The 27,552-nt window shown below is 36.0% G+C and overlaps 1 protein-coding gene across 1 annotated transcript in view; it reads right to left on the reverse strand.

Annotated features, from left to right (window-relative positions):
* LOC149804781 (DNA polymerase epsilon subunit 2-like) overlaps positions 1–27,552 on the reverse strand; it is a 104,681-nt gene that overhangs the window by 27,596 nt on the left and 49,533 nt on the right. Inside the window, exons 10-14 of the mRNA XM_089944446.1 lie at positions 26,317–26,458; positions 23,059–23,179; positions 10,473–10,587; positions 5,406–5,589; positions 4,422–4,598 (exon numbers count right to left, since the gene is read on the reverse strand). Of these exons, the coding sequence (XP_089800572.1) occupies positions 4,422–4,598; positions 5,406–5,589; positions 10,473–10,587; positions 23,059–23,179; positions 26,317–26,458 (739 nt within the window). The remainder of the gene's footprint in view (positions 1–4,421; positions 4,599–5,405; positions 5,590–10,472; positions 10,588–23,058; positions 23,180–26,316; positions 26,459–27,552) is intronic.

A 27,552-nucleotide genomic window follows, 5' to 3' on the forward strand; every position in this document is an offset into this window, starting at 1 on the left:
CCCACATGTTAAACAGTCAGCTCTTGAAGGTGAAAACAAGCATGCTTAGATATGTAGATGCTTAATGAAGGCTGAAAAACAGTCTGGTACACAGGATCTTCATATGATGGCCATTTAAAAAAGGTTTTTGCTGAGCAAAAGTTATTGCAGTACAAATAACTCATTTGATAGCACTATTCACTGTTGGTTTATTTAAAATGTCTCTGGTCCTCATGTAAATATATCCCCGTCCCTCCTGCATCCCAAAAACACGAGTATATAGTTAAAATGTAAGTCCCTTGAAGGGATTGACACTCAATAAATATGTTCATTTCTGTTTATGCTTTAATGTGGTTCTCTGCTAAATGTGTGAAACCTTCTTGTATACAAGAACAAGAGTCCCTTGAATAGATAATGATCAAGTGCTAAAAACATTTTACAGGAGAATAAGACAAAAACTATTTCTTCTTTTTAACTGATGAATACCGTATTTACTGGCCTTTATGTTGATATGGAGTATAATTCGTATCAGTAAATTTGGCAAATTTTCCATTCTTCATCCTCGTATAAGTCGATGCTGGGTATAAGACGAGGCCAGATCAACACCTCAGATTGTGTTTTCCACTTCGTTCCACACAGCATCGCAAATTTTATCCTACCTGTTAACTCAGTAACCTTTCCAGTCTGGATCATTATATGTAACTAAAAGTACCTCATTTGTTTCACAAGAAGTATTTTAAATGTATTATGTACTTTTAGCAACATATAATGATGCTGACCCAAAAATTTATTGAGTTACAGAAAGGATAAAACTTGCGATGCTGTGTGAAATTAAATTATAATAACTTCAGGTTTCATAAATATTAAAAGTATCACTGAATGCTATTTCAGATACAAGCAATAAGGAAATTGCATCATTAATACTAAAATGCAATGGGGGCGTGGGGGGGGGGGGAGAGATACAGAGAGAAGGCTGCATATGTATTTTCCATTACATTTTTCTTGTGCACCTCATGATTAAAATCAAATATGGTCTGATATATAAGAGATAAAGAAAGTTAAACTCTTCATGAATTTTTTGGGTTCTTTTTTTAAAACTTACTGCCCTTGTGTTGATGAAACTTTTTTCAAAGAGAGAAAACATTAATAAATGAAACAGTAAATGTAAACTAGGAAAATACATACCATACTCCTTCAGGGTTTAAATACAATACAATAAAAAAAGTCTGAATATATATTTTTTAATCTCATCATGTCGCTTTAAATTTAAATACAAGTCTGAACAAAAAGTTAAAGTTGACCTGATATCGATCATCTAGCTGGCTGACACGCATCTTGCAAATGCAAATTCACACGTACAGTGAAATTGAAGTGGGCAAAGCTTGCAGCACATTGTTACTACTGTTGATTAACATTGGTATCATTTATCTTCTTTCTTTGACTATATATATTCACTTTCTTGGCAGAAAGATGACAAATCATTAATAAAACCAGCATTGACCCTTGCTCCTAAGAATTTCCCCTACAGCTGGGGACTAGGCTCTGATTTATAACTTAGACACTGTTCTTAGTCACACCCTTAAAGTACAAACACCTGCTTGGCATTACAAGGAGAGTTAATTCTGTGCAGTTAGCATGGATTCCTAGATATGTCCTCACCCAGTGAGGTCCTCCTGATCCTGAGTCATAACTTGGAAACCAGAGGCCTAACCCAAAGGAACTGCCGAGTTTCAGTGGCCAAGGTGCTGGACTCGATCGAAAGGTCATGGATTTGATTCACAAAATCTGATTAACCTGGATCCTCATGAATATGTGAAATCGAGAAGAAACAAACTCGCAAACAAAATCTGATCAGACATACGCCTCTGGAGTGCTCTCAAGCTCAACCAATCAGTTCCAAGATCACCTCATGAATGTTGCTTGTAATGGAGCTCATCCAAGGTATTGATGATAAAAGCTTACATACTAAATCTGATAAAAAAAATAAAACGTCCTGATTGTACACAAACAAGTGTTGATAGATGGATGACAACTGATGCAGGACATTACCCTAAAGTTCATGTGATCTAAAAACAGGACAAATAGGATCATATTTTTATTTATTGATTAGTAAACTGAAATAATGGAAAAGCCAAATATTCAACAGAAGCCCTTATCTGATTATCATTTCTCTTGTTATTGGGAGGTTGTTATATGGAGGCTCACTTCATCTGGGGCCTTGTAGAAAATGGATTTAACGGTATCTGAGAAGAAGCCACATAAAGGATGATCTCAGTTCTCAAAGATCAGATAGCATGCCCAAAGCCATTTTAAATGTAGACCCTAAGTTGACTTGTCAAAAAGAAAATAAAAGTGTTATCTAATATGCCTGACAAAATGTTCAGCACACCAATGAAATTCAGCATTTTTCTAAGCTCTTGCAAAGACACTAGCAGACTATTAATATTCAGTCCATTGTTGTGGTTCTATCTATATAGGTCACTCACTCACTCACCGTTAAGCAGAAAATCTGCTTACTTGTACTGAAAGCTAAAAGCTTTGTGAACAAAGCAAAACATACTACCTAAGAATAAGGAACAAATACTATTTATATTCTGTATTTCACTGGTTACATATATTAGCTTGCACTTGACATTCATAAATAATAAGCTGTTCCTTATGTTTACATCAACGATTGAATAAATCAAGCAGTATCCATCAAATTTATTAAAGTTTAGTAATTCAACATAACATGGTCACTGTTTATTGATTTGAACAATGCTAATAAGTGTCCAGCTGATCCAGATCCAAACATATACCTTATCTAGAATCTGGAAATCATAATCTAATGCTGCCATTGATGACAAGTTGGAATGAGCATCATAATCCTCATCCATCAACTTGTCATCAGGGACAGCATCATTACTAGCTGCAGCCTCCAGAGAAGAAGCTATGGTATTCAGCTTCCTATGAAATTAGTTCTTTTCTCAAATATCTTCACATCATGATACTGGGAATCAGAAGTAGCACGTGTCCTTAGACATTGCATAACTGGAGTTGCAGGCCTCTCTTATACACAGACAATATGTGAGTTATTTCCCTTTACATCTAATCCAGCACATCAGAATTGTCGTGCTCTAGATCTGTACCCCCCCCCCACGCCCAACATGGTTTCTATTATTTCATTTAATATGACAAAATACACAACCTGAAGATAAAATTTACTCAATATACCTAAAAATACTAGCTGCTCATTGCCTGAGTCAATCTGCTGTGAAATTAGCTGGTACTGGACCAGTGGCAGTTTCACACACTGGTTTTAAGGTCCACTGCAGCAGAATGCTATAGCAAGGGACTTCAGTCCAATGAACAGTATCAAAAGTATGAAGAGGGCCCTACAAACTTCAAATGCTTATGAACATCAACTCTGCAGATCAAATCAGCAAGGATGATACTGACAGCAAATGGACGATGGGTGACATCAGAACCTTAAGGAAAACACTGCTTTAAGTAAAATGGAATCAAATTAGGGAAAATAAAGTCACATATAAATGCTACATGAAAACTTGGTAAAGCATTGATTATTTTAGTACTGAGTACAGATTTACATCAAGACAAACACTTTCTGTAAAAATTGGTCCAACTCTATTAAGTTTAAAAAGAAGTCACTTTAAGTTTCTTTTTTTCAGTAGTGATGGCCACATGTGACAGTAATTCATGAAAATTTGAAAGCTCTCTATGCCCAAATGTTTTTTTTTCAAATATGGTAACATTTTATTCAGTGATTTCTGAGATGTTTTTTGAGGAATTTTTTTATTTTGAGGAATGGCCATATTTTTTAGCATAGAGCATTATTGGTACAAAATTCAAATGTTTATGTTAATTATCAAGTTTGCTTAAAACAGATTTAGTGTTTTCTTTATAAGTTGAACATAGCAAATGCTGACAGCATGTAAGTGATGCAGGTTCATACCATAAGCTTACCTGGCTTGTGGCTTGGTGAGTTAAGAATTGCTGGTGTAATGCATTGAGATACACTGCCAACTGCAGGTATTGTCATGTATTTATGTTAGAAAATGACATGCTTTTGATGCTAAACAATTATATGTATTAAAAAATGAGAATATGAGATATGCATTTATGGCTAAACAATTATATGTATTAGAAAATGAGATATGCTTTTAATGCTAAATAATTACATGTATACGAAAATGAGATATGCTTTTATGGCTAAACTATTATATGTATTAGAAAATGAGATATGCTTTTGATGCTAAACTATTATAATCTGGCAATAAAATTTCTTTTTAAAATATGTGTAACTTCCCATAAGGAAGAATTAAAAGGTAGAATAAGAAAGTATAAAAGTCTTTATAAGTGTAAAGAAGACCTTGAAACATGCTGTTGTTGGGTGTGTTAGGCTGTTGTTCAGTGTGCAATGTATAAGCAAATTGGTTACTTACGGGATTTAGCACTATGCTGTCAACAGCAGTACTGTGGAAAGGGTCGTACTTGTCAGCACACACAATAAGATCAGGAAGTGGGTACAGTCGCAATCCATTGTCATATGACCAGTAAACAGGGCACACATGTAGTGGTAGGGGAGTAAGATGACCTTGACATATCAAAGTCTTTGTAAACTAAAAGGAAAGGAGCATTTCAAAAATTATTTTCATCTATGAAGTACTATGTACATATATTATGCAATATCAATTTTAAGTCTGACACTGAAACACTTTACAATACCAGTTTGCTGTGAGCTACTTATATCTGTGTGGTAAAACACTAACTTAGGGATGTTATTACCTATGAGCACATGTAACCTAGAATTAAATAAGAGTTTATCCATATGATGCTGATACCTGAGCCAATACAGTGCAACTGAAATAAGCGTGGTTCGATAAAGTGCAATTCTGTCATAACTGGTGAAAATTAAACATGATCTGTAAGCCATACCTTCCTGACATTTTAAAATTCATACCAAATTTTTATTTTAATCCATGAAGTCCTTCAAAATTTACTGAGCAAAAATGAAGTTCATGAAGCACTGACTTACTGGATGGGGTGGAAGAGCTGACATGGGCAACACAGTGTCCAACATAAATACAGATGACTTACTGGATGGGGTGGAAGAGCTGACATGGGCAACACACTGTGTCCAACATAAATACAGATGTAACAAAATAACTGTCAGAATAGGATGCCTATCCTGCTTACATACTGATTTTAATGTTGGTAGTGAAAATCAATGGCATCCCATATGTTCTTTGCTTAAATCATCTACAATATCTGTAAAAACTGTATAATAATTTAATTACTTCTGCTTTAAACTTCGATCTCACGAAATCATAGAATTAATATTAACTCACATGCTAACCACAAGAATCATTCTTTTTGCACCTATGTACATTTATGTTTAACCCCAACAGTGGTCAAATGAAACTTACATGAGTTGGAATATCACCATCCTCTGGAAACCTGACGCAGTTACGGCACATTTTAGTGACGATGTCTTCCCTCAACACAACAATTTCCTGAGTACAGTACTGAATACGACAGGGGTTACTTGTAAATGCAGCCAAGGGAACTTTGTGTCTTATATCCTCAGTGATAGAATTAGGAATCGCTGGTCTAAAATGGCAAACAAAAGGCTTAAATGGGAACAATATTACTCATCTGGCTTACATAACTTAACAGCTGACCATTTCATAAAAAGTATGCAACCTATGCAAACTATCTTCCAAGTTTATATAATGTTGCTTTAACTTGCTGATAAAAATTCTCTTCATTATTAATAGTCTCTTTCATATAACATGGCTCCAAGTAAGTCTAATGGATCGGTCGCAGAATGTCTACCAACTTAAAAATAAAGTTCACATTTGCAAACACTGGGTCACCAAATTATGCAAGGCAAAATGTAGCTATAAATATCAGCATTGATTCTTCACATAAGCACATATGCCATATTTGATGAAAGTCTGATCATAAATATGGCCTTCAGTGTCACAACCAGCAAGTTTTGATAAAAGACAGGAGAATGATGGGCATAGGGCCATGCCATAAATTCACCTGATCTTATGGCCTGATGAACTAAAACTGTTTCAAAAAATTTCAGTAAGGTATGTAAAATGTGTAATTTGGAAACTTGTTGCAGCTTTAATGATTTCATGCCACATTGCTTCAAACTGGAAAATAAAACAAATATTTTATAAGTAGTTGCACTTGAATCCAAATCTTATGAAGCCAAATTTCTAGCTGCTGATGAACTGGCATCTGTTGCAAAAGAAACTTTTCATTCTAAACACACACAGACGCCCATACATGGCTGAGGAAATCCCACAGCCTGGAGTATTCATTTTCTAAGTCAGGCAAGTACAATTTGGTAAGTTACTATTCCAGGACAAGTGCTTTTTTCCTATTACAAAAAAGTCTACCAAATGCTTTCTTCATGCCATAATCAATTTACCTAGCCATTCACACCCTATAGTCATAATGAATGCTTGATTCTATCCTTCTCAATTTATTTATTTACATCCTGTACCACAACTACCAGTGGTCACTGACTAGTTGCTGCATGTGCACCTTCCATTACCACTTGACAAAATCAGTGCACGTGGAAAGTTTTATCTGGTTTCAGAACAAGTATACATGGTGAACTCCAGTCACTTTTACTGGGCTCTATGAAATCATTCTCCAGCAAATACTGAATTTCTTTTTTCAAGTATTCCTGTTTGAGAGGGTTCATCCTTTATGGGTGTTATTTCACAGGTTTGGAATTGACAATTTCAAAATCATGGAAAATTTTGTTTGTTCTTGTAGGAACATCTGGAAATAAGTGCTCATATTCAAATAATAAATGTTTATGTTCATTTAGTTTTGCTGTTACAAATGTGAATATTTCTGGTCCAGATCTTTCATAATTTCTGAATTCTGAAGATTTCTCATTCCAATATCAGTAGAGTCCGATGATATTCCTTCCTTAAATCCTCACTGAGTGGGACAGATACAACTAAATTAATTGCATGATTAACCTGTGTATCTCTCTCAATATACTCCTTTAACATATTTATGTGGCAAAGTTGTTTTTGTTTTAGCCTCCCAGGAGTATTTATGATATAATTTAAATCATTTACATTCCTTTCAACTGTGTAGGGACCATAATACTTGGCCTGAAGTGGATTTTGTGGTATGGGCAAGACAGCCAGAGCTCTATCACCAGGCTGAAAACTCCTTTCCCTTGCATTTTTATCATATCTTACTTTCATTTTTGACTGAGTAGAGTGCAGATTTGTTCTTGCAACCTCACGAGCCTTTGACAACTTGTTCTTAAAATTGGAAACATAATCAAGAAGATTGATTTCAGTATCTTCATTAGAAAGAAGTTTCTCTTTTAACAATTTCAATGGTCCACACACAGTACGTCCAAAAACAAGTTCAAAGGGACTGAATCCTAATGATTCTTGAACTGATTCCCTAACATCAAACAGTAGTAAATGAATGCCTTCATCCCAGTCTTTGCCTGTATTGAAACAATATGACTGAATCATATTTTTCCAAATTTGGTGAAATCTTTCTAAAGCCCCCTGGCTTTCAGGGTGATATGCAGAAGATTTGAATTGTTGGATGCCTAATTCGTACATAACTTGCTGGAATATTCCAGACAAAAAATTTGACCCTTGATCAGATTAGACAGATTTGGGAAGGCCAAACCGAGTAACAAAAACTTTATCAAAGCTTTTATTATGGTTTTAGTTTTAATATTCCTCAAAGGAATTGCTTCTGAGAATCTTGTTGACGCACACATAATGGTAAAAAAGTATTGGCTACCTGACTTGGTTTTAGATAAGGGACCAACACAATCTACCATTATTCTGCTAAATGGTTCGTCAAATGCATGAACAGGCTGCAGATGAGCCTTAGGTATCTTCTGATTAGGTTTTCCTACCATTTGATAAGTATGAGAGGATCTACAATATTTACAAACATCACTTTTAATTTTTGGCCAACAGAAGTGATTCAAGCTCTTATGATAAGTTTTATTAATCCCTAAATGACCAGCCAAAGGAGGTTCATGGGCCAGACTGTATGATTTTGGAACTACAATTTGATAGTTCACTGACCACTTGTCACCAGCAGGTACCTTGGGGGTCTCCATTTTCTCACAAAAATTCCATTTTTAATGAATTAACAGACAGGCATTTCAGAAGTTTCAGTTTCACTAATGGCCCCTTGAAACAAACAGGAGATCTCAGAATCTTTTTCCTGTTCGACAAGAAGTGGTTGTCGTTTGTCACCCTGATTAGAATCAAGAGAATGAATAGTTAAATGAGGATCACGTGATCAATTCCTTTTGATTCATCGAAACAAGGAGTGAAAGTGACCTCATCAAAAGCCTGACAAATATACGTGTCAGCTAAAGGAATACTTTCCTTGCTGTAGCTCTAGTAACTGCACAAGCTGGGTATAAAACAAGAAATCTTTTTCAAAAGGATCAACTTTCTGATCCAAACAAGGCTTGTCAGTTACAAGTGGATTAACCACAGCATTATCTCTAGCTAAGTCATTGCCTAGTAATAAATGAATGCCATCAACGGGTAAAACACACACTGTTTCAACTGTCACGGGTCCTGAGACTAAGTCTGATGACAAATTTACACAATGGAGAGGAACATTAACAAAGCCGCACTCTACTCCCTGAATAAAAACACTCATTAGAAGAAGACTTCTCAAAAAAAAAAGGCAAAGTACCTGATAAAAAAAGACTGAAAAGCTCCTGTGTCCCCTAAAATTATAATAGGGATGGGATTGTCCGAATCACCCATGAGTGATATAGAACCTTCGACATGAATGGTTCATAATTCTCCATAATAAAATAAGGCTGTTTATTTTAGACCCAACAATTTTATTGCTTTCAATACATGACCATGACCTTGACCTCTTAGAAATAAGAGCATTTGGAACAGGTCTGTCTTGATTCTGATGCTTATTTTTCAATGTGTAGCAATCAGAAATAATGTGTCCTTTCTTCTTACAATAGATACACGTAGGAAGAGATAAGGATTTTTGATCAAGGTTATCAGAAGCTTGATTTCTAAAAATTGTGCCTTATTGAAATTTAGAAGGGCTCGTATTAGGCTGAAATACCTCTTTACCAGAAGATTGCTGAGTGGAAGACTTGCCTACAAAAAAATTTTATGAGCTAAGAAATACTCGTCAGCAGTACGAGCTGCATTTTCCAAGGTTCTGACCTTATGCTTATCAAGATAAGTCTTAATGTCACTATGGACGCAATTCTTGAACTCTTCAAGTAACATAAGTTGTCTGAGGTTTTTGTAATCTTGATCAACTTTCTTGGCTAAGCACCACTGATCAAATAACTGCACTTTTTCTCTTGCAAATTCGACAAGAGTTTGTCCATCTTCCTTTTTATAGTTCTTGAATATTTGCCGATAACCCTCAGAGACTAACTCATAACCTTTCAAGATGCATTCCTTAACCAGATCATAGTCAGCACTTTGCTGTAGTGACAGTGACTTGTAAATATCACTAGCTTTACCAGTACATACACATGGCAATAAAAGAATGCAATGCTCCCTTGGCCATCTCAAATTTTCAGCAATTTTTTCAAACTGAGGAAAATATTTGTCTACTTCTTTTTCTCTAAAAGGGGGCACTAACCTAACATTTTTAATAACATCAAAACCTGAATTTTTATGATGCATGGACAATGGAAACTGAAAACCTCTGATGAACCAAAATGTATAATATTTAACCTTTGTTTTTGAACAATTAAATTCTTTTAAGAACTAATCATGTTGCACAATTAGTTCTTGTTTTTTTCTTCTTCTTTCTTCTATGGATTGAAGTGCATACATCTCATAAAATCTTAACAAGTGATTCAAGTTTTGGGATGAGTGAAAAGGTAGGTGGGACAAGAGATTACTCCAAAAGCACTTGTCCTGGACAAGTGGATAAAAAAAACAATTTGCTCAGCACTGACATTTTTTTTTCAGTGACAAAATCACAAGGATTTAAAAAGAAAATTTGGTTATATGAAGGAAGCTGTGATTGTCAGCAAGTACAAAGTTTCATCACAGCATCAACAACTGACTGGATGACTTGGACCTAAAAACTTAATAGTCAATGCAGCCAAACAATTTGGACCCAGTGACTTTTTTTTGTTGGTATAAATAATTTTTGAAGATTCAGTAGTGTAGAGCGAATGCATTAATGCAGCAAACGAAGCAATTGTGTGTAAATTTGGCATCAGAGTCCCGATTCTTAAATATTAGTGTTGTACTTCCCTGGATGCATAAACACAAACTTTGATGATATCAGTGGCACTTAACTGGAAGATGTAGTTCCACTAGGTAACTAATTAACTACATGCTGGTGAGACAAAAAGAAAAAAAAAAACCAATGTAATGTTGAGAAAACCAAAAACTGTTCATTAAGGTGATAAAGTACAAAACTGAAACTGAACATTATCTTGGTATAATAAAGATTCCACTCACCTGGGAAGGATGGTAGAAGGACCAGGATCTTGAGGACCAGGAACAAATATAAACCGGCTGTTTTGTACAAGGTTGGGAAACTCACAAATCAAATCTGCCAAACCTTGGAAACAATCTTGAAAAGGAGAAAAGAAGATTGTAGTGTGTGAAAATTTTTAAAAATCATTCATGAAATATCACATACGACCTAAACCTGTTTGTTTCTTCAGTAAAGCTTACCCAATCATCAGTACATCAGAAGAACATCCACTACCATGCAAATCCAGCCATCTGAAACTAAGTCTTTAACCATATCCTTGAATTTGTCTTAGAAATAAGTGCTAAAATGTCTGAACAGAGTGGTTTCCCCTTGCACAGAAGGAAAGGCACCAAATTCAGTTATTTGTCACTTACTACTGGAACTGAATACTTTCAATGATTATCTAGTTTTTAAATGTGTTATGCCAGTAGCACATGGCAAGGTTGTATGAGCTTTTGATCTCTGATGTCACTGTCTCTGTGCTACATATAGTTCTTATGCATATGACAGTGTGGTTGTCATAACGCATGATTGCCGTCACAGTGCTGCTAATGAAGATCAACAACTAAGTTTGATCTTTATTTGTTACAAGTAATTTAACACAAACATTTATAATAAGGACTCTATTCACAGCTACTTGCATCGCATAAAAACTGCCCCAATTAAAACTCTCTTTATGAAAATGTAGGAGAGACATTTCCATCTTGCTGAAAATCACTATTACAACACTAAATGAGCCAATCAGTTAATATTTCATCAATCTGTAGTGACTAAAAAAGATAATTATAAATTGTCAATGATATTTCCTAGAGATTTTCTAACTCGTGAATTAAAGTCAACTGCATTTAATGGGATGCACCATTAAACCCTAAACAGAGAATAAAAGCTTGTCAAGTTCAGCCTTTGTGCAGGATGACAAAACAAACAGTTGTGATTCAGCTACTTACAAAAGGACATGTGCACTGAAACTTTCAGTCATATATTATTCAACGATTTCCATAAAATGCAAAATAACCTTTGCAGATTTGTTTTGTTGTGCCTAAGTTTGTGCCTAACATAGTAAGATAGTCATGTACATCTGAACTTAAAGCTAATGGATTTCATTAATATTTAGAAAAACCAAAGAAAATATCAATAATACGGAATTTAATTGGTACAGTGATAACACTATTTCTAATGATACTTCCTCAGAAAGAATTCATTCTCCCATTGGGTGACTGTAAAGTTCCAAGATCTAACTCTTGAACCCGGCTCAAGCAGATGCCTTTACTTTGGCAAAAGCAGAAAAATGAGGTCATGTCAGATTGTCAAAATGTGACTTTCATCACATCCTCAATAAATGAAGGACTAAGACTGGTCCATGAGTTAGCAATGGCTCAAACTTCATGGGCTTTAATTTTCATGAAAGAAAGGCCCCGTACAGTTAGGGACTGATAAGCTCTCTTGATAGTTAACACCTCAAAATGGTGAAAGTTGATATATCAGCTGAGCCTTTAATGGGGGTGGGGGGAGATGCTTCCACCCTTTCTTTTCCCTTGAGAAACTGCCATATAAAAATGTAAAGCCCTAGCTGGGCATAAAAGTCTATATTGTTCATCCCCAGCTTAAAATTACTGAGACTGTGGATCACAATCAGGAGTGAAGCAACATATGAAAACAATTTTTGGGCTTAGAAACCTGGAGGGCAAATGAGAAAAACCAACTTGTAATTTCCAATCAACCACTGACAGCCTGGTTTTATGGATACGGAATGAAGATTGTTCCTTCATCTTGCGGACACTAAAGACAAGCAAAAAACAGTCTTGAGGATAAGATTCTGGAAAGAATTTTAGTTAGACACTACAAGACATAAGACAGATTCCACGGTGACATTAATGTGCAAGACTGGTCATTGCAGCTCAAGATACCTGATCTGGTCAGCTATGTTAGAATCTGCACCAATAGCTGGACCTTTTGAAAATTTGAGTGTGTTGGATAGGGCTATCCTATAGCCCTTGATAGTATAAATTGAACATCATCTCACTTAAAAATGAGACATTAGAACTTCCACCATTGTACTCAGTGATGCAAAGCTAGAATTAACAAGTTTCATAATGCACCAATAGAAAAAGATTCTCCACCTGGCATCGATGACCCTGGATGTAGATCATCTCCTGGACTGAATGATGCACTTGTCAATTTTGCTTGAAAACTTGTCCTGGTAGAGTCATCATTTGAGATGAGGCAAAAAAATTAGTGGAGAATCTGTGGGATGCTGTCGAGAAAACCACCTGTGCTGTGACAGAAGGCCTCTCCTCGGGGGTAATGACCAAGATTGGTCTACCAGCAGGTCAAGATCGCTGAGGCCACACAGGGGCTATCAAAATTAACTAAACAATGGAGGTCATAACTTTCTTAGGTACTTGTGGAATCATCCTGAAGGCGGAGAATGTGTAAGCACACAGACGATCACACTTCAGGCTGAAAGTGTCCAAAGCCCAAGCTCTCTAGTCTGGGACTGATGAAACATAAAAGGGGAGCTTGTTGTTTTGCCATGTCATAAACAAGTTCGCCAAGGGTTCTCTTCAAGTCTGAACAGAGAATCTGCAATGATTTGGTGCAGAGACCATTCCATGAGGACTATCATGTCCCTTATGGACAGACAAAATATTCTGTTTGCAGGAATGTGGCATACTTGGAGGGTAAACCCTTCAGAGGCTGCTTAACAAAGGAGGTTCCAAACCTTCTAACAAAGAGTAGAGTCAAGTGTGCCTCCTTATGGCTTGAGGTACCCTAACACTGTTGTAACAGACCATCACAATGACTTATTTTGTCAATGCATTTTGAAGGCTAAGGGCACTGTCATCATTTCCTAATTGTTGATGTGGAGGACACATTCTTCCTGGGACCATGAACCCTGAAGAATTAGCCATTCTAGCTATAGATGAGTAGCCAACCAAAAATCTGATGTGTCTGTTAACAGATTCAAGTTGGAGTTTACGGGCATGCATTGGGACTATGGCCAGAAACTAGTACCAATTTGTCCACCAAATTAGATCATAGCTGAAATTGAAACATAGGGAAATCTGAGCAGTCAGAGGGTCCCTTTGTAGTTCTCAGTTTGCTAGGAGAAATTGGAGAGTGCACAAGTGGAACCACATCTGCTGCAGAGTTTAAGGTCCCCAGAAGACACAAAAACAATAAGAGCCTAAAATGTGGTTTTGGCTCTCAGTGCCTCCAACAAGGTCAGGATCGTTACTCTCTCCCATGTTCCTGAGGAAATTCATCTCCATATTGACAAAATCTTGAGATGGAGTAAGATCCAATTTCTCAATTTTGGTGAAAAAGACAGAGCCTGGCCATTATGTGCCAACAATGAACCAGAACAAGTCTGATGGTTTTGAACTGGCTATAATGGATCATCCAACTGTCAAAATAATGGAGGAGTGGGAATCCCACTGACCTTAAGTGGATGGCAACTAATCCCATGACTCTGGTAAAAGCTATGTGTGTGGTGGCTAGGCTGAATGGCAGATATCAAAACTGAACGACCTCCACATATGTTAGTCAAAACATTCCACCCTTTTTCTGGTTACAAGGAAAATCAGGGAGTAAAGGCCCAGAGACCAGTCACTGAACACCCTCTTTGCTGCACCCTTCTGGAGAAGGGAGTGTACTTCTTCCTTTAATTTCACTAGATTTTGCCAGTGGAAGCACATCCATATTACCAGAGGAAGATCTAAAAACTGAATTTTGTATCCTCCTTTTATGATACAGGTTGCACCCATTGTCCATAATACCTGACTAAGCCTCGAAAAAAGGTTAAGCATGGCACTTACAGAAATCAATGGAAGAGGAATACACTAAAGAAGAGGAAGCGAGCCTCTAGGACTGCCCGCATCTTCCTCCATGGACTTTGCAGCACTCCCTTCTAGGATCCAAATTTAAAGAGGGAGCTCTGAACTTTTTTTGTTGTTGCCTGGATTGGGGATGCATAGCTTTGACGAACTTTGCCAACAGATCCTGTGGGTAATCAGGCTGCTTACACTTCTTGACTGGTTTTGATAAGACAGAAAGATGGGACTGTCTGTCTCTCAAATCCTGGTAGCCACATTGGGGATGAGTCCTCAGATGAAGGTCTCTGCATCCAGTCCTCAGAAGGTTCTTATTGTACTGCAGTAAGACCTTGGATGTGTCTAGGGCAACATCCTGTGGAAGTGGAGAAGCTTTGCTGATAAAACACTGGACATGGATAATGCATGCCTGGCCACTGTGTCTATCAAACACTGAAAGGTAGCTGGCAAATGAGATTCAGCAGACTGAAAGCAGCTGTTGAAAGGTCAGCATGCAAGGGGATATGGTAACTATCGGCCTAACTTTCAGTTCTATGGCCTCCCATAGTTTAACTGGAAGGCAATCCTAAGTCATTGTGGAAAATCCCAGCATCCAAAGTGGGGATTTTAAGTGGCCAGGAAGGGGTGTGAATAGCATAGCTAGCCGCATAGACAAAAGATCTCAACATATATGGGGGAACAGACCACAGCTTATGCTATCAAGAAAACTTCCTGCTCCTAACAAAACCGTTGGGAACTTACACAACCATAACCAAGTGAGGGAGCTAGAAAACATTTGGGTGGAATGTAGCCCCAGCTAGAGAGAATTTTAGAGACCTTGTGCTTTAAGGCATGGGACACAGATCCCAGGGTTTAAGAAAAACCCTCTATGGCCTAATGTCAAAGGACCAAATTTCTTCTTCCTGTCTACAGAAAGAACTGTTTAACAAAATGTAGCACTTTTTTACCATGAAAGAGACTATTATTGTCAAAGAGGATGCACTGACTAGGCAAGAGATATCTCAGTACCTGAGGAGTAACTACTAACAGAACATGATGGAAAGGATTACAGAGCATCACAAACAGGAGCAGTAAATCCCAAGGCAAATATACTACAAAGTCAACAAATACTTAAAAAGACAAGAGAAAATTCCAATCTTTGCATTATGTGCCTACTAAAATAAATAGTTGGGTTTCATTGGGTCTATCTCCTAAGCAAGGTCACTCACCATCAAAATAATTTCTCACCTGTTTCAGAGTTATCATTAGAAGATAGCAAGAAATGTTGCAACTGCAACCAATTTAAACCAGTTGAAATATAGGATTCTATTTCATTCATTTTTACTAAGTGGATAAAATGTGATAAATGTCCACACTGGGTTTACTTGATATATCCTACAGACAAAAGAGCAGTCAGGAGGAGATATCTGCCCCATTGTATTGATAAATACATGTATATGTCCACCAAATTTGAAACTACCATATTTTAATTATATAAAATGAGTATCCAAGACATATAAAAGGTGAACTACAAATTAGTATCTTTTACTACTTCTTGAATTTCTCTCTAATTTCACTTTCTTTTCCTACGCAATATTCATGTTGCTCAGAGTTCAGATTTACTGCAGCATTGCATCAAAACAAGGAATGGACATGTGGAAAGTGTATAAAAAACAATGACTCAGTCTTCGAACACGATGTTTACCAAGTGCTTAACATGATTTTCAGTTTAATACACATCATTTCCTTGTTAATTTTGTTTTAAAATCCAGCAAAGGGTTCATTATGAAAACAGTACAGTTTTTTTTACATATCTGGTAGGTTAAAATGATACATCTGTTCTGCCTATTTATACAATTCAGAATGCACAGACTAGGATACAATACATCATTGATACACATATTTACTTGATGGTCTTTCTGCCTTGAGAAGGTCCATCATTGATGCCCTTTTGTGTGATTTACTGGTTGTATTTTCACATCACAGACAGACACATACTTAGCATCTATTTATATGCCACTCTCATCCATGACAAGATAACAAAAATACTATCAAACAGACTGCCAATCAGTTGCCACTGAATTGTACTCAACATTTTAGGCCATTTAAAACTGTTTCATTTAATCAAATGCGGGACTCACTCTAGCCACCGGACAGAGGTATTTTGACCAAATACAAATCTTTACTTTTTAATTTTATTTTGTTCATTCTTATTTAGTTCATCTTAACCCTGATAGGGGTATATAGTTTTGTAGCATATGATCCCACATTGATAAATTGCTTGATAAAAGAAATTAAAATTGCATTCTACTTTTAAATTGTATTTTAGTTTGGCTTAGTATTCTCCCTTTTCTGAATGTCATGAAAGAGTGATTGACCAGCATGGTGTCTATTTTTGTTAACCCAGCAGGTATACATTGGAATCATTTATTAGGCTCAAAAATCACCCACTGGTAGCTCCATTATCTTCATAACTACCATCAGCCAGTATTTGCCGCATGAAATCATCATCTGAATATGAACCATGTGGGAATAAGCCATTTGGGTTTTCTAGGAAGCCTGTATTTTGATCACCCATTTGTAAAACTTCCTTGATGCAAGTACAAACTCCAACATAACACTTGTTCCAGGGCACAATGTGAAAATCAATTTAGTTTGAGAACCATTTATGTCATACAACTAGTAATGCAAATGGTGAGTTCCAGGTCAAATTTCATCAATGCTGTAGTTTCGTCTCATCTGTCAAAAAATTAAATACATGCCGAATGTTATACTTATAATTTCTGAGAAAATAAATCATCTTCGTATCGATTTCATGCAGGTATGGCATAGTGTATGAGTGTTTAGGTTTGCTAGGTTGGCTAGTAAGCAGTTACCCTATGCCAAAACCTCATGTCAGCAAATTCCAACTTTTGATAGGTAATTGGGTCTGACTCTACACCCCAACATAAATGTTGAAAAATGAACCATGTGGAGGGGGACAAGGGTCAGAGGAAACTATTTTATGCCATACAAGCCGTTGCAATAAACTAATTACCATGGAATTTGCAGGGGTGGGTGGGGGAGGGAAGCAATATTACTACATACATGCCAACACCTGGCGAGGAAAAAGTGTAATCCAAGTGGACAAAGAGTAATCCGAGCAGAAAAAGAGTAATCCACATATAACATAATAAAATTCAATGAGCATATGTACCAAATGATTTATTTATCCCTTCCGGTCTTTTAACATCAATTACTGCTTCAAATTTTCACATACAGCACTTTGAGCTTTATAAAGCAAAAGCCTCTCATATTGCATTTCAAAACACTTTGTACAAGCTGAGATTATGAATGTTTTGCACACCAGCAGAGAACTAAGTGCTAGTTTACAGAGCCTGGATCTGAATTCAGTTTTATTTTTGTTAACAAAACTGAACAATCTCTCACAGTCAGCATTAGAATGGTAAAGAACCAATATTCTTTTCATACCTGACAAAGAAGAGGAAATATATATCTTCCAGTTATTGGATCTTTTAGCTGGGAAATAAGGTGGCATTGCACATCAACTCTGCCCACAAGAAGTACATTGTCAGGTAGAATGCCTACTTAATACTTCTGGGGTTCTCCTAATTTATCAGCAGCCTTTCCTGCAGCAAGATGCATCATATGACAGGGACAACCTGATATGTACACTGATGGAGACATTTTTCAAAATATAGAATGCAACTCCTTTATGAATTCCAGTCATCACTGATGCATTATATGAAAACCTCAGAGTTCTGCCAACTTATGTTTATTCAAAGCATTATAAAGCAAATTAAAACTGTTTTCTCCAGTGGAATCTACTGTTAATTCTGATAATCAAAGAAGAGTATCTGAATTTGCCCTTTTTCATTGTCAAAGTCTCTTACGCAGACTGGGTACAACATATTGTCATCATAATCACTACTCCTGTCAGTTGCAATACTAAACGGCCAAATTTTCATGGTTTCTGCAATTATAAGCGAATTATCTTCTGCTAAACACCTAACAACATTACATGATTTAGTTCTTGCAGATGCATATTTTCTGCAATTTTGGAATCAGGAAACATCTGTTGGAACAAAGGACCAATGTATTCTTCTACTGCTCTAGTCCGTGTTCTATTAAGAACTTGGTAAATAACGCCTCTGCATTTATTAGTTCTGCTTAAAAAAAGTTAGAAGTTACCTTAGTATTGGAGTTTGTAAAACAAACTAATTCAAGGTTTCTTTGTATTACCATCATGACCAATATTAAAATCCTTTCCACGCAGCATGCAGTAGGCATGAAGCTGCCCTAGAATGAAACGATGTATTGTGTAATTCATGTATTCATCTTCGAATCAAATTTTCGACTTTTTCTAATCCATCTGTGAAATTTTTTGAAAAACATTTTTGCTCTAACACATGCATCTACTAGAATAAATCAGACTCGACTTTTAGCGCCAAATACCTACAGACTGGTTCTGTATCAGATATGAATTAGAACAAAGAATCTGCAAGCAAAGATTGAAAATGAGAAAACCAGCCTGTTCTTTAATAACTAAGCCATACAGCTGCTATAAATAGAAACCAAGGTCAAAAGTTTGAAAGTAAAATCAGCATGTTTCTTGGAAACAGGGCAGATGCTATAAACAGAACATAATACTGTTAGGAAAGTGCATGCAAGGTTATGGACAAGCGGACCCTTATGTCGTAGTTACGTAGCAGCCATCCTTTCTAGAATATGGTCTGATAATATAGTGAAAAAAAGCATAACGATTATGCCAAAAGCATAATGGGTGGCGTGTATGTTACTAGCGATGTCCTTGGTGTTATTTTGTTGATGGCAAGTGTTGTCAAGTCTTTTAGTTTAAATTAACAAAAATAAGTGCCTGCAATAGCTGTCTCAGGTGAATTTTCAGTTTAAAGAATAACAAGGCAACAAGGCAAATGACTAAACAAACTTTAGACAAACAATAAGTTGCTTATAATAGCATTGTTCTGTACTGATCTTTTATGACTTGTATCAATATGTGTATCAGTACAGCTAAAGTATCGATGCATCAACACACTGATGAATCATTACACCCCTATTATGTGTTATAACGTTGTAATGATTTCACGATAAACCCTTATGTCCATCAAAATGTAGTTGGAGAAGGGGGAAGGGTAAGTAATTCCAATTATGTAACAATTTCTGTGCCCTTCTGCCAAAGAATGTGTACGTTAACCCTTACATGTCCCAGTTTGGTCTTGTGAAATAAGATGGGATCCATGACAGTCAAATAATATGTTGCTGGCTGGCATCCATCCTTTAAGGTAAAATGGACCATTACATTGTCCATGATGCCGTATGAAACACTTGAAATGAGAACTAGACGAATTCATATCGGGATGCTGGGAGGATAGGGCACTGCAGGAGAGGGTGTAATTTCCAAGGGATAACCCCCTCCTTCCTTGAGGAATGGGTAGGAATCAGAAGACTTTCTCCCTCTGCCTTGTCTAAAAAATGCCAGACAAATGGGAGATTTAAACTGATACCTCATCATCTTTCACAAAGATTCCTGCCTGTACCAAATTCAACATTATGACTTTATATGAACCAAATGCAAACCAATCCACAATATTTTTTAAAATTAATTTTATGTTAATGGTAACTATATATATCTTAATTTTCTCAGATCTATAAACATAAGAAGGCCAGTGCTCTGTGTCAAGTCCACTATCAAATCATAACCGTAAAATATATGATCTTGAACCCAAGGTCAAAAGGCTGAGTGAATAAGTCACAGAATAAATTGTCTTAGCTTGATATTGGTTCAACCAAAGAAGTAAGAAAACCCATTGAGGGATCAGGAAATATAAGTATTAGTAAAAATGTAAACCTAACCTTAATGCAAACTTTCTATGACCATGACCTTAACACTAACATGGTTCCCATGCTTTTCTAAAGATAAATTTTACAGGTCGTTTCCAGGGTTTTTCCAGGATGAAATTAATTTTTCAAGGTTCACATATGACCATTACGGAATGGTATTAAAGTACGTTTTGGATTATAAAACATGCATTTTCTAAGTCTGAAAAGATGATCATGTACAAAACCACAAAATGTATCAAACAAAACAAGTTTGATTATATTCCTTTAAATTTGCTTGTAAAGTCATTTCAATGTACAAAATAAAAATTCTAACTTCATTTTGCTGACCTGCATTGTGTTGCTGAGTAGGAACAGCATAATGAACATAAATTAGTTTTGTTTCTTTTCAAACCTTTAATTCTAAAGAATTCTATAGCAATATATAAATATTTTTTTAAAAATTCAAAAGGGGCGATTTTAAATTTTCACAAAACACCTTGAAAATTATATACTGTTGTATAAGCAAGGAAAGAATTTTCTGCAAAATCAACTTGTCTTCTTATAATTCATTAAACCAGTCCCCAAACCTGTATTGATACAGGGGCTCAAATCATTTTTAATATATAATACAAGGGATGACAATTTCTCATTTCTCTGAGATTCAACAATTCGGACTACAAATCTGGCTTAAAATGAATAGCAGTCTGTTTTCTGATCCGGGTTTCCTCTGAATATTCCCACCCCATTTTTCATATTTGAACCTTTGGGTTAGGGGTAACTGCAACTGCATATCGAAAATTTGGAATTTGCTGCCACCGTGCGGTAGCGACATATGGTAGTCACCTACCAGTGGGCCTTTTAAAATTTAAATGTATGTTATACTGACTTACACCTGTATGAAATCGATAGGAAAATGATTTATTTTCTCAGAAATGGCAAGTATTATAATCGTTATGTCTTTAATCTGCCGACAGACTAGATGTAACTACGGCATAGATGAAACCTGACCCTGTACTCGCCATTTGCATTACTATTCACATGACTTCACAAATTTCAAACAAAATCAGAAGTCCAATAGTCATGTGATATCAACTACAAACTCCTTTTTAATGTTGTTGTACAGAAATTCAATTATATTAAATGAAAGTCTGATACTTTCTGTAAAAACTAAGCATCTGGCCAGTCTGATTTATCAAGCAGAGAGCACATGTCAATGTGGTACTCACATGATACAACAAAACTCAAGTTGTTCTCGGAATATATAAATATGGAAAATTTTGTGTTCTTTCATTTTTTGTATTTTTATTACAACCAGTATTAGACTTTCATTTAATTTTTATTTTTATATTTTTTTCTCCACAACATTTCAAAGTGTGGGTTGCTAGATTTGTGTTCTCATGCGACTAGCAATGCAAATCACGAGTACCAGGTCACATTTCATCAACACCGTAGTTTTATCTTGTCCTTTAGCAGATTAAAGACATAATGATTACAATAGTCACAATTTCTGAGAAAATATGTAATTTTCGTATTGATTTATTGCATGTATCGCTTGATCTAACGTTTAAAGTTTGCTGGGCCATCCGGTAAGTGGCTACGCTTTGCCACCACATTGGCCTCTTATGATGCTAGACTGGCTTTCATGCCTTCCATGTAAGGAAAGATACGGATATTGAGCTGACTTTGAAAATAAAAGTGTACTATATGAATCAATTCCACAGCGTTTGGATTTACTCAGCATGTATGTTTATTGCACACACCCAAATGACCCATACGGCACCATCCGAATATTCTGGTTAGAACTCATTAAATTTAACTCATGATCAGTTTAGTTACGACTCAATTACGTGATTGTTTCAGGCATCAAGTGCTGGCGGAAAATTCCCGGGTTTTTCCCCGACTTTCATCAATATTTGCAAAATTCAAGTACTTTTCATGGTTGGGGGAAAAATGATAATTTCTCCTGACTTTTTCCAGATTTCCCCATAGCGTAGGAACCCTGCATTAAGTAAGGTCAAGGGGCCAAGCAATTGTGTTGCAGAATGAAATGTCTAAGCTTTAACACTGAGTCATGCCATGTAAGGAGTTTTGGAAACATAGGCCCAAAACTTTAACCAAAGTATTAAACCCACAAGATAAAAAGGTCCAACTAGCATGTGGTAGAATTAATTGCTTTAGTTTCATAATGATTCATATCAAGTATGATGAAACTCTATCATGAGGTTTAGGAAATCTATGTCAATGACAAACTTTCAATAAAACCTTAAAACTATTGATATTGACACCACCACTGGAAACATAACTGTTATGTCTCACTTGCTACTAGCATGTATTGGACAATAAATATTATGGAGTGGTAAATATATATTGGAGGTGAGGTATGAGTGGGTATTGAAAATATGTGACAGGATTGGATTTATTTGCAATAAGAAACTGTATGGTACAGTTTTAGTGCTAAATAAAGATTTTACATTGAAATTTAGAGTATGATATTTTGTCTGTCAGATTCCACTTGGATGCAGATGTGATTTACAGTCCATAAATATTGACTGCTTCCTAATAATTGTAAAACAGTTAAGACTGAAACTATGAAATCAGTTTGTTGTTGTTGTTCTAGCGTTTAACGCCATTTTTCAGCACAAGATAGTCTATACATGGCAGCCAGTATAACTGGTGGAGGAAGAACCCTGGAAAACCCAGGGAAGAACCACCGACCCATGAGAAGCTACCGGCAGGCTTTCCCACGTACTCACATTAGCCGAGCCTTGGATTCGAACCCACGCAGACAGAGGTGAGATGGCAGTGATCCGTAATGGAGAGCGCTTTAGACCACTCGGCCACTCGGGGCCCCCTATGAAATCAGTTATTTATTTGTAAAATGCAGTAACGTTGGGTATTCCCTGTGACAACTTACCTTTCAAGAGTTTAGCATGGTTATTTCCTGAGGGAGAAGATAGGAAGTTCCCACAGAAAACAAAACATGTGGGGGGAAATTCAGAATATCCTGTGAAGAGAACCTTCAACTTCTCCATTACCTGTAAAGAAAGGACTCATAATTAAAAGTCCTTGTGTTATGTTTATTTATATTATGTATGTTAATTTTTATGATTATAGGTTGCAAGAGTCATTTCTAAACACATTACTTAGCTTCAAGATTGTGGGTTTGTACTTTTGGACAAAGACATTTCGTTTGAGTAAACATGGTTTGTACTTTTGGACAAAGACCAGTTTGAGTAAACATGTTATTGTCTTTTTTACATTGGTAGAAGTAGAAGATATCTTGATCACAAATTTGATTGGATTTGAGTTCATGTCATGGGTGTCCACCTAGGAAAACCAGGTGACCTAATTCCTGATTGGTTAGCTGCTAAAGGACCTAACCATCTTGACATTAAGAATGATCTAAAAATGACTTTTCAAGCCTCATTCTAGTTCTGAAACTGCATCTTGGATTTTCATATAAGGGATATTTACCTCCAAATTGGTTATTCATATCTTAAACATCAGTCTTAGTGGAGTTATTTAGTTGTGTTCAATTATTATTTTTGAGGATTTTTTATTTCAATTATTCATTGGAATTACAACGTGCTCATAAACTTCAGGATTAGGTAACTATTTTGGAATTACTGTGAATGCGTTTAAAGACATTTTGGATTATATCATTTTGATATATCAAAGACTGGTAGCACATCAACTATTCCAGACTATTGGCACATCAGCATGATAGATCGGATTTCATTTGGAACACCACTGGAATTCATTTGGAATACTCGACACTTTCAGACCTGTGATAGAACTTTTTGGACTATCAAGGATTTTTCACTTTGTATCAAATTGCCAACATTGAAAAAATCTGAATTAGGAGGTTGCCCCCAAATCACTATTTAAAATCAGGAGACAGAGTAAAAAATCACATTAAAAAGATTAAGGTGTACATGCATATACTTTTGTTGTTTGATGCCATTTTATGTGATCACTCATAATCCTGTTAAATAAGCTATAAATAATCACAGACAAGTCATCCTTGTAATGTTTCATGGAAAATTTGAGTGGTTTCATGCTGCTAATATCTTTTTGCACCATTTGTGCTTGGTTGTTGTACTGTGTCTATGTCGTCTAAACCACCAGATCGTACTCTGAGATGCCGTGAGCACCACTAACAGAATGCATGATAGGCTCCTCTCTTCCAGGGACGAATGAAAGCAAACTGATTCTCCCAATCACCAATATGATTTTTTATCCCGTTTCTTTGTCTTGGATTTTGAAAATTCAATAATTCATCAATTACTTCCTTTTCTTCTTTTTTTTTTTGCTTTCTGTTGAGAAACTTATCCATGATTATGATGCTGTGATTCACCAATGGGGTCAGATAAAGAGAGAAACTATGTGAGTCAATCTCTCTGGTAATGGCAGACAAAAACCAGAAATCACGCCAGAAATCAGATACTGCTAAGAAGCAAACCAGACATAGAAAAAGAAAATTCTGTTTTTGCTTAAAAATATAAAAAGTTTTTCTCTAAGAAGCTGAAAAATCAGGGAATCAGGAGATATATCCATATATCAGGATTTTCCCAATTTTTTCAATAGGTGTAGCAGGTTTGTTGTATTCTAGGAAATAAATTATTTGTTGAATTTGACAAAACTTGTTGGTTTGTACACTTTTCTGTTATTTATTTTAAGATGATAGAGTCATAACACTAGAAACTGAAATGGTGGACACAAGTATTATCAAACATCACTGAACAGGAAATGAATCAAATTCTGCATGCACATACTTTTGGATTTGGTGGTATTGTACTCCTCAGGATGCATGCACAGATGAATTTTCATGACTGTACAAGCAACATTATCCAAGAAACTGGCTTAACTTAAACAAGAGTACAGTGAAAGGCACATTACAAACCTATCCTTTGCTTAACAGTCCTCTATGCTGGCAGCAGTAGGGTATGCTTGACAATGGTGATTATTGACAACAGGTCTCAATGATCTTGACCTTTGGTCAAGGTATGAGGTCTTGAACTAATAAGCTTCACATGCAAAAACCATTATTTTCTTATTAGATTTACAGGCTGTCAAAACTACACGCACTGGAACTCAAAAATGGAGTTCAAAGGATACAATTTATTTAAATAAATTGGTTGTCCTAATATTGGTTATTTCGAAAAATGTAAATATAGGACTCTACTGGAATTTTGTTTAAACTGGAAAAATTACCAGAATCTATAGGCTTCTTTGTAACCAAAAGTGCAAGACATCTACAATGTTTGGTCAAGTATCTTAATAAAGAACAGGTTATTCAGCAAAATAAAAAAAAATCTGAGCCACAATGACTTTGATTTTTGACCTCAATATCATCAACTTAGGTGCAAGCCTTTCACAAACTTAGATCTATGCATATGGTCTAAAACTAATTTTTCTTTCAGTCAGTGGCCTTGACATTTGACCTTTCACCCACAAAATCAAAATAATACTTTCTAACCCATATATAAGCCATCCACAAACTCTGATAAGTTACAATGATGGTAACTGATTTTTTTCCTGCAGAATCTTTAAGTCAAAATGACATTGAATTTTGACCTTTGGGCAAAATAATTGATAGATTGTTTCCTTCATAACCCCAGGTGCAAGTTATACATAACATTTGGTAACTGTAGAGAGTGGACAACTCGAGATATGGTGTGCAAATGGTATTGGTAACATATAAAGGAATAGAAGGGCCATAATAACAACTATATGCAATCACTGAAGTGAGAAAAAAAGTCACAGTGACCTAAATCCAATATACTTTTGTAGTACTCCTAATGATGTGTGCACATATTGTTTCATGACTGTACAAGTAACAGTGCCTGAAAAACTGACCAAACACTAATATGTACATTTGTTATTGTCTACAGTGACTACAATACCTGGGACACAGCACAAGTTTTTCTGCACTTCTGTGCAGGAAAGCTAGTCCTGATGATCTGATAATCTATGAACATGTAAACTCTAGATTAAATAATGATCAATTTAATATGAAAATGGACCTACCGGTAATCAAATTTAAAACCTGATGTAATAACTAAATAAATTTTGAAAAAGAGTGTTATTAAACTGAATTAGTTAAAAGCAATGAATAAAATCCAAACAAGTTGAAAAACAAATCTAAAAGAAAAATAACCACTGATTTTACCTTGATCTGGTCTAGATATACATCTGAGAGAAAAATAAACATGGCATCTTCATTCTCCTGCTCAATCTGCTTCAGCCTGGCTGAGGCTTTAGCACAAGTGTTGGACGGTCCACCAAAGAAGTTTATATTCCCAAAGAAATTCCTTTAAAGGAGAAAGTGAAATGTAAGGTAAGATTTAATGACATAGCAATTGCCAAGGATTTGTACAACAATACAACAATGTTCCCATCAGTGCTACCCATTGTTAGTATCTGTCTAGGCACAATAAGGCAACTGCTTGGTGAAGTAATAGGTCAGCCTTGAGAAAAGACTGATATATGTGTAAAGGACAAACTTAAGAGAAAACAAATATATATAAAATTAAAGAAAAAATAGTTTGGGAGATGTCTCCAAATTGATTGATATTTTTATGACTAACGTAGATGTTTATGTGACCAATTGATTAGTTTCACATTACTTTGATTGTCTATGGCTTTAATAGTAGTAATCGGGGATACCGTGGGACACATGAGGACATATAAGGAAAACTACCCTGGGAATGTATAGGGACAAAACTTTTCAAATCACCCTGGGAACGTATAAGGACAAGGGGAATTTAACATGAGGAATTTTAACATGGGTGGGACTGTAGAGGGACAAAAAGTATTGGGACTGTACAGGGACAATAGGAATGGAAAAGGTGGGGTGACGTCATGATACTGACTACTGGCAACAATGTAGCAAGTGGCTGACCTGAATACGTGCTATCTTAGGTAAACACATGTATAACACTTTATATAAAAAAAACTTTCAGGCAAGAAAGAAAATCTTTTCAAGGCAAAGGAGTCGCCCTGAAAAGGGCCTTTGGTTTTTATGTTAACATCATTCCATCAACACAGAGGACATTGCATAGGTCTTCTTCTCTTCCTCAAACTTCTTCTCACTTCTGGACCATAGATGAGGACTCTCCAGACAGCCTTGTCTCTCAACATAAATTCTTCTTTTCCAAACGCTCACACTGGTGATCCGGATACATGTCCATGATGATTTCACATACAAGGGTAAGTCTGTGTGGAACAGCATCAACGATACAATGGTAAATGATTCAACGTTAGTCCACATCTTGTGACCAGAACAGGTGAAGGGAATGAAATGAACTGCGATTATTTATAGTGGAAGAACAGATCAAAACGGATTGAATTTTTTAACCAATCCTAACACGCATTACAATATTCAGTCACAGTGTGGAGTCCGTCT

Source organism: Sinohyriopsis cumingii, chromosome 2, assembly GCF_028554795.1.
Source record: "Sinohyriopsis cumingii isolate HCF-2022 chromosome 2, ASM2855479v2, whole genome shotgun sequence".
Classification (NCBI taxonomy): Eukaryota; Metazoa; Mollusca; class Bivalvia; order Unionida; family Unionidae; genus Sinohyriopsis; species Sinohyriopsis cumingii.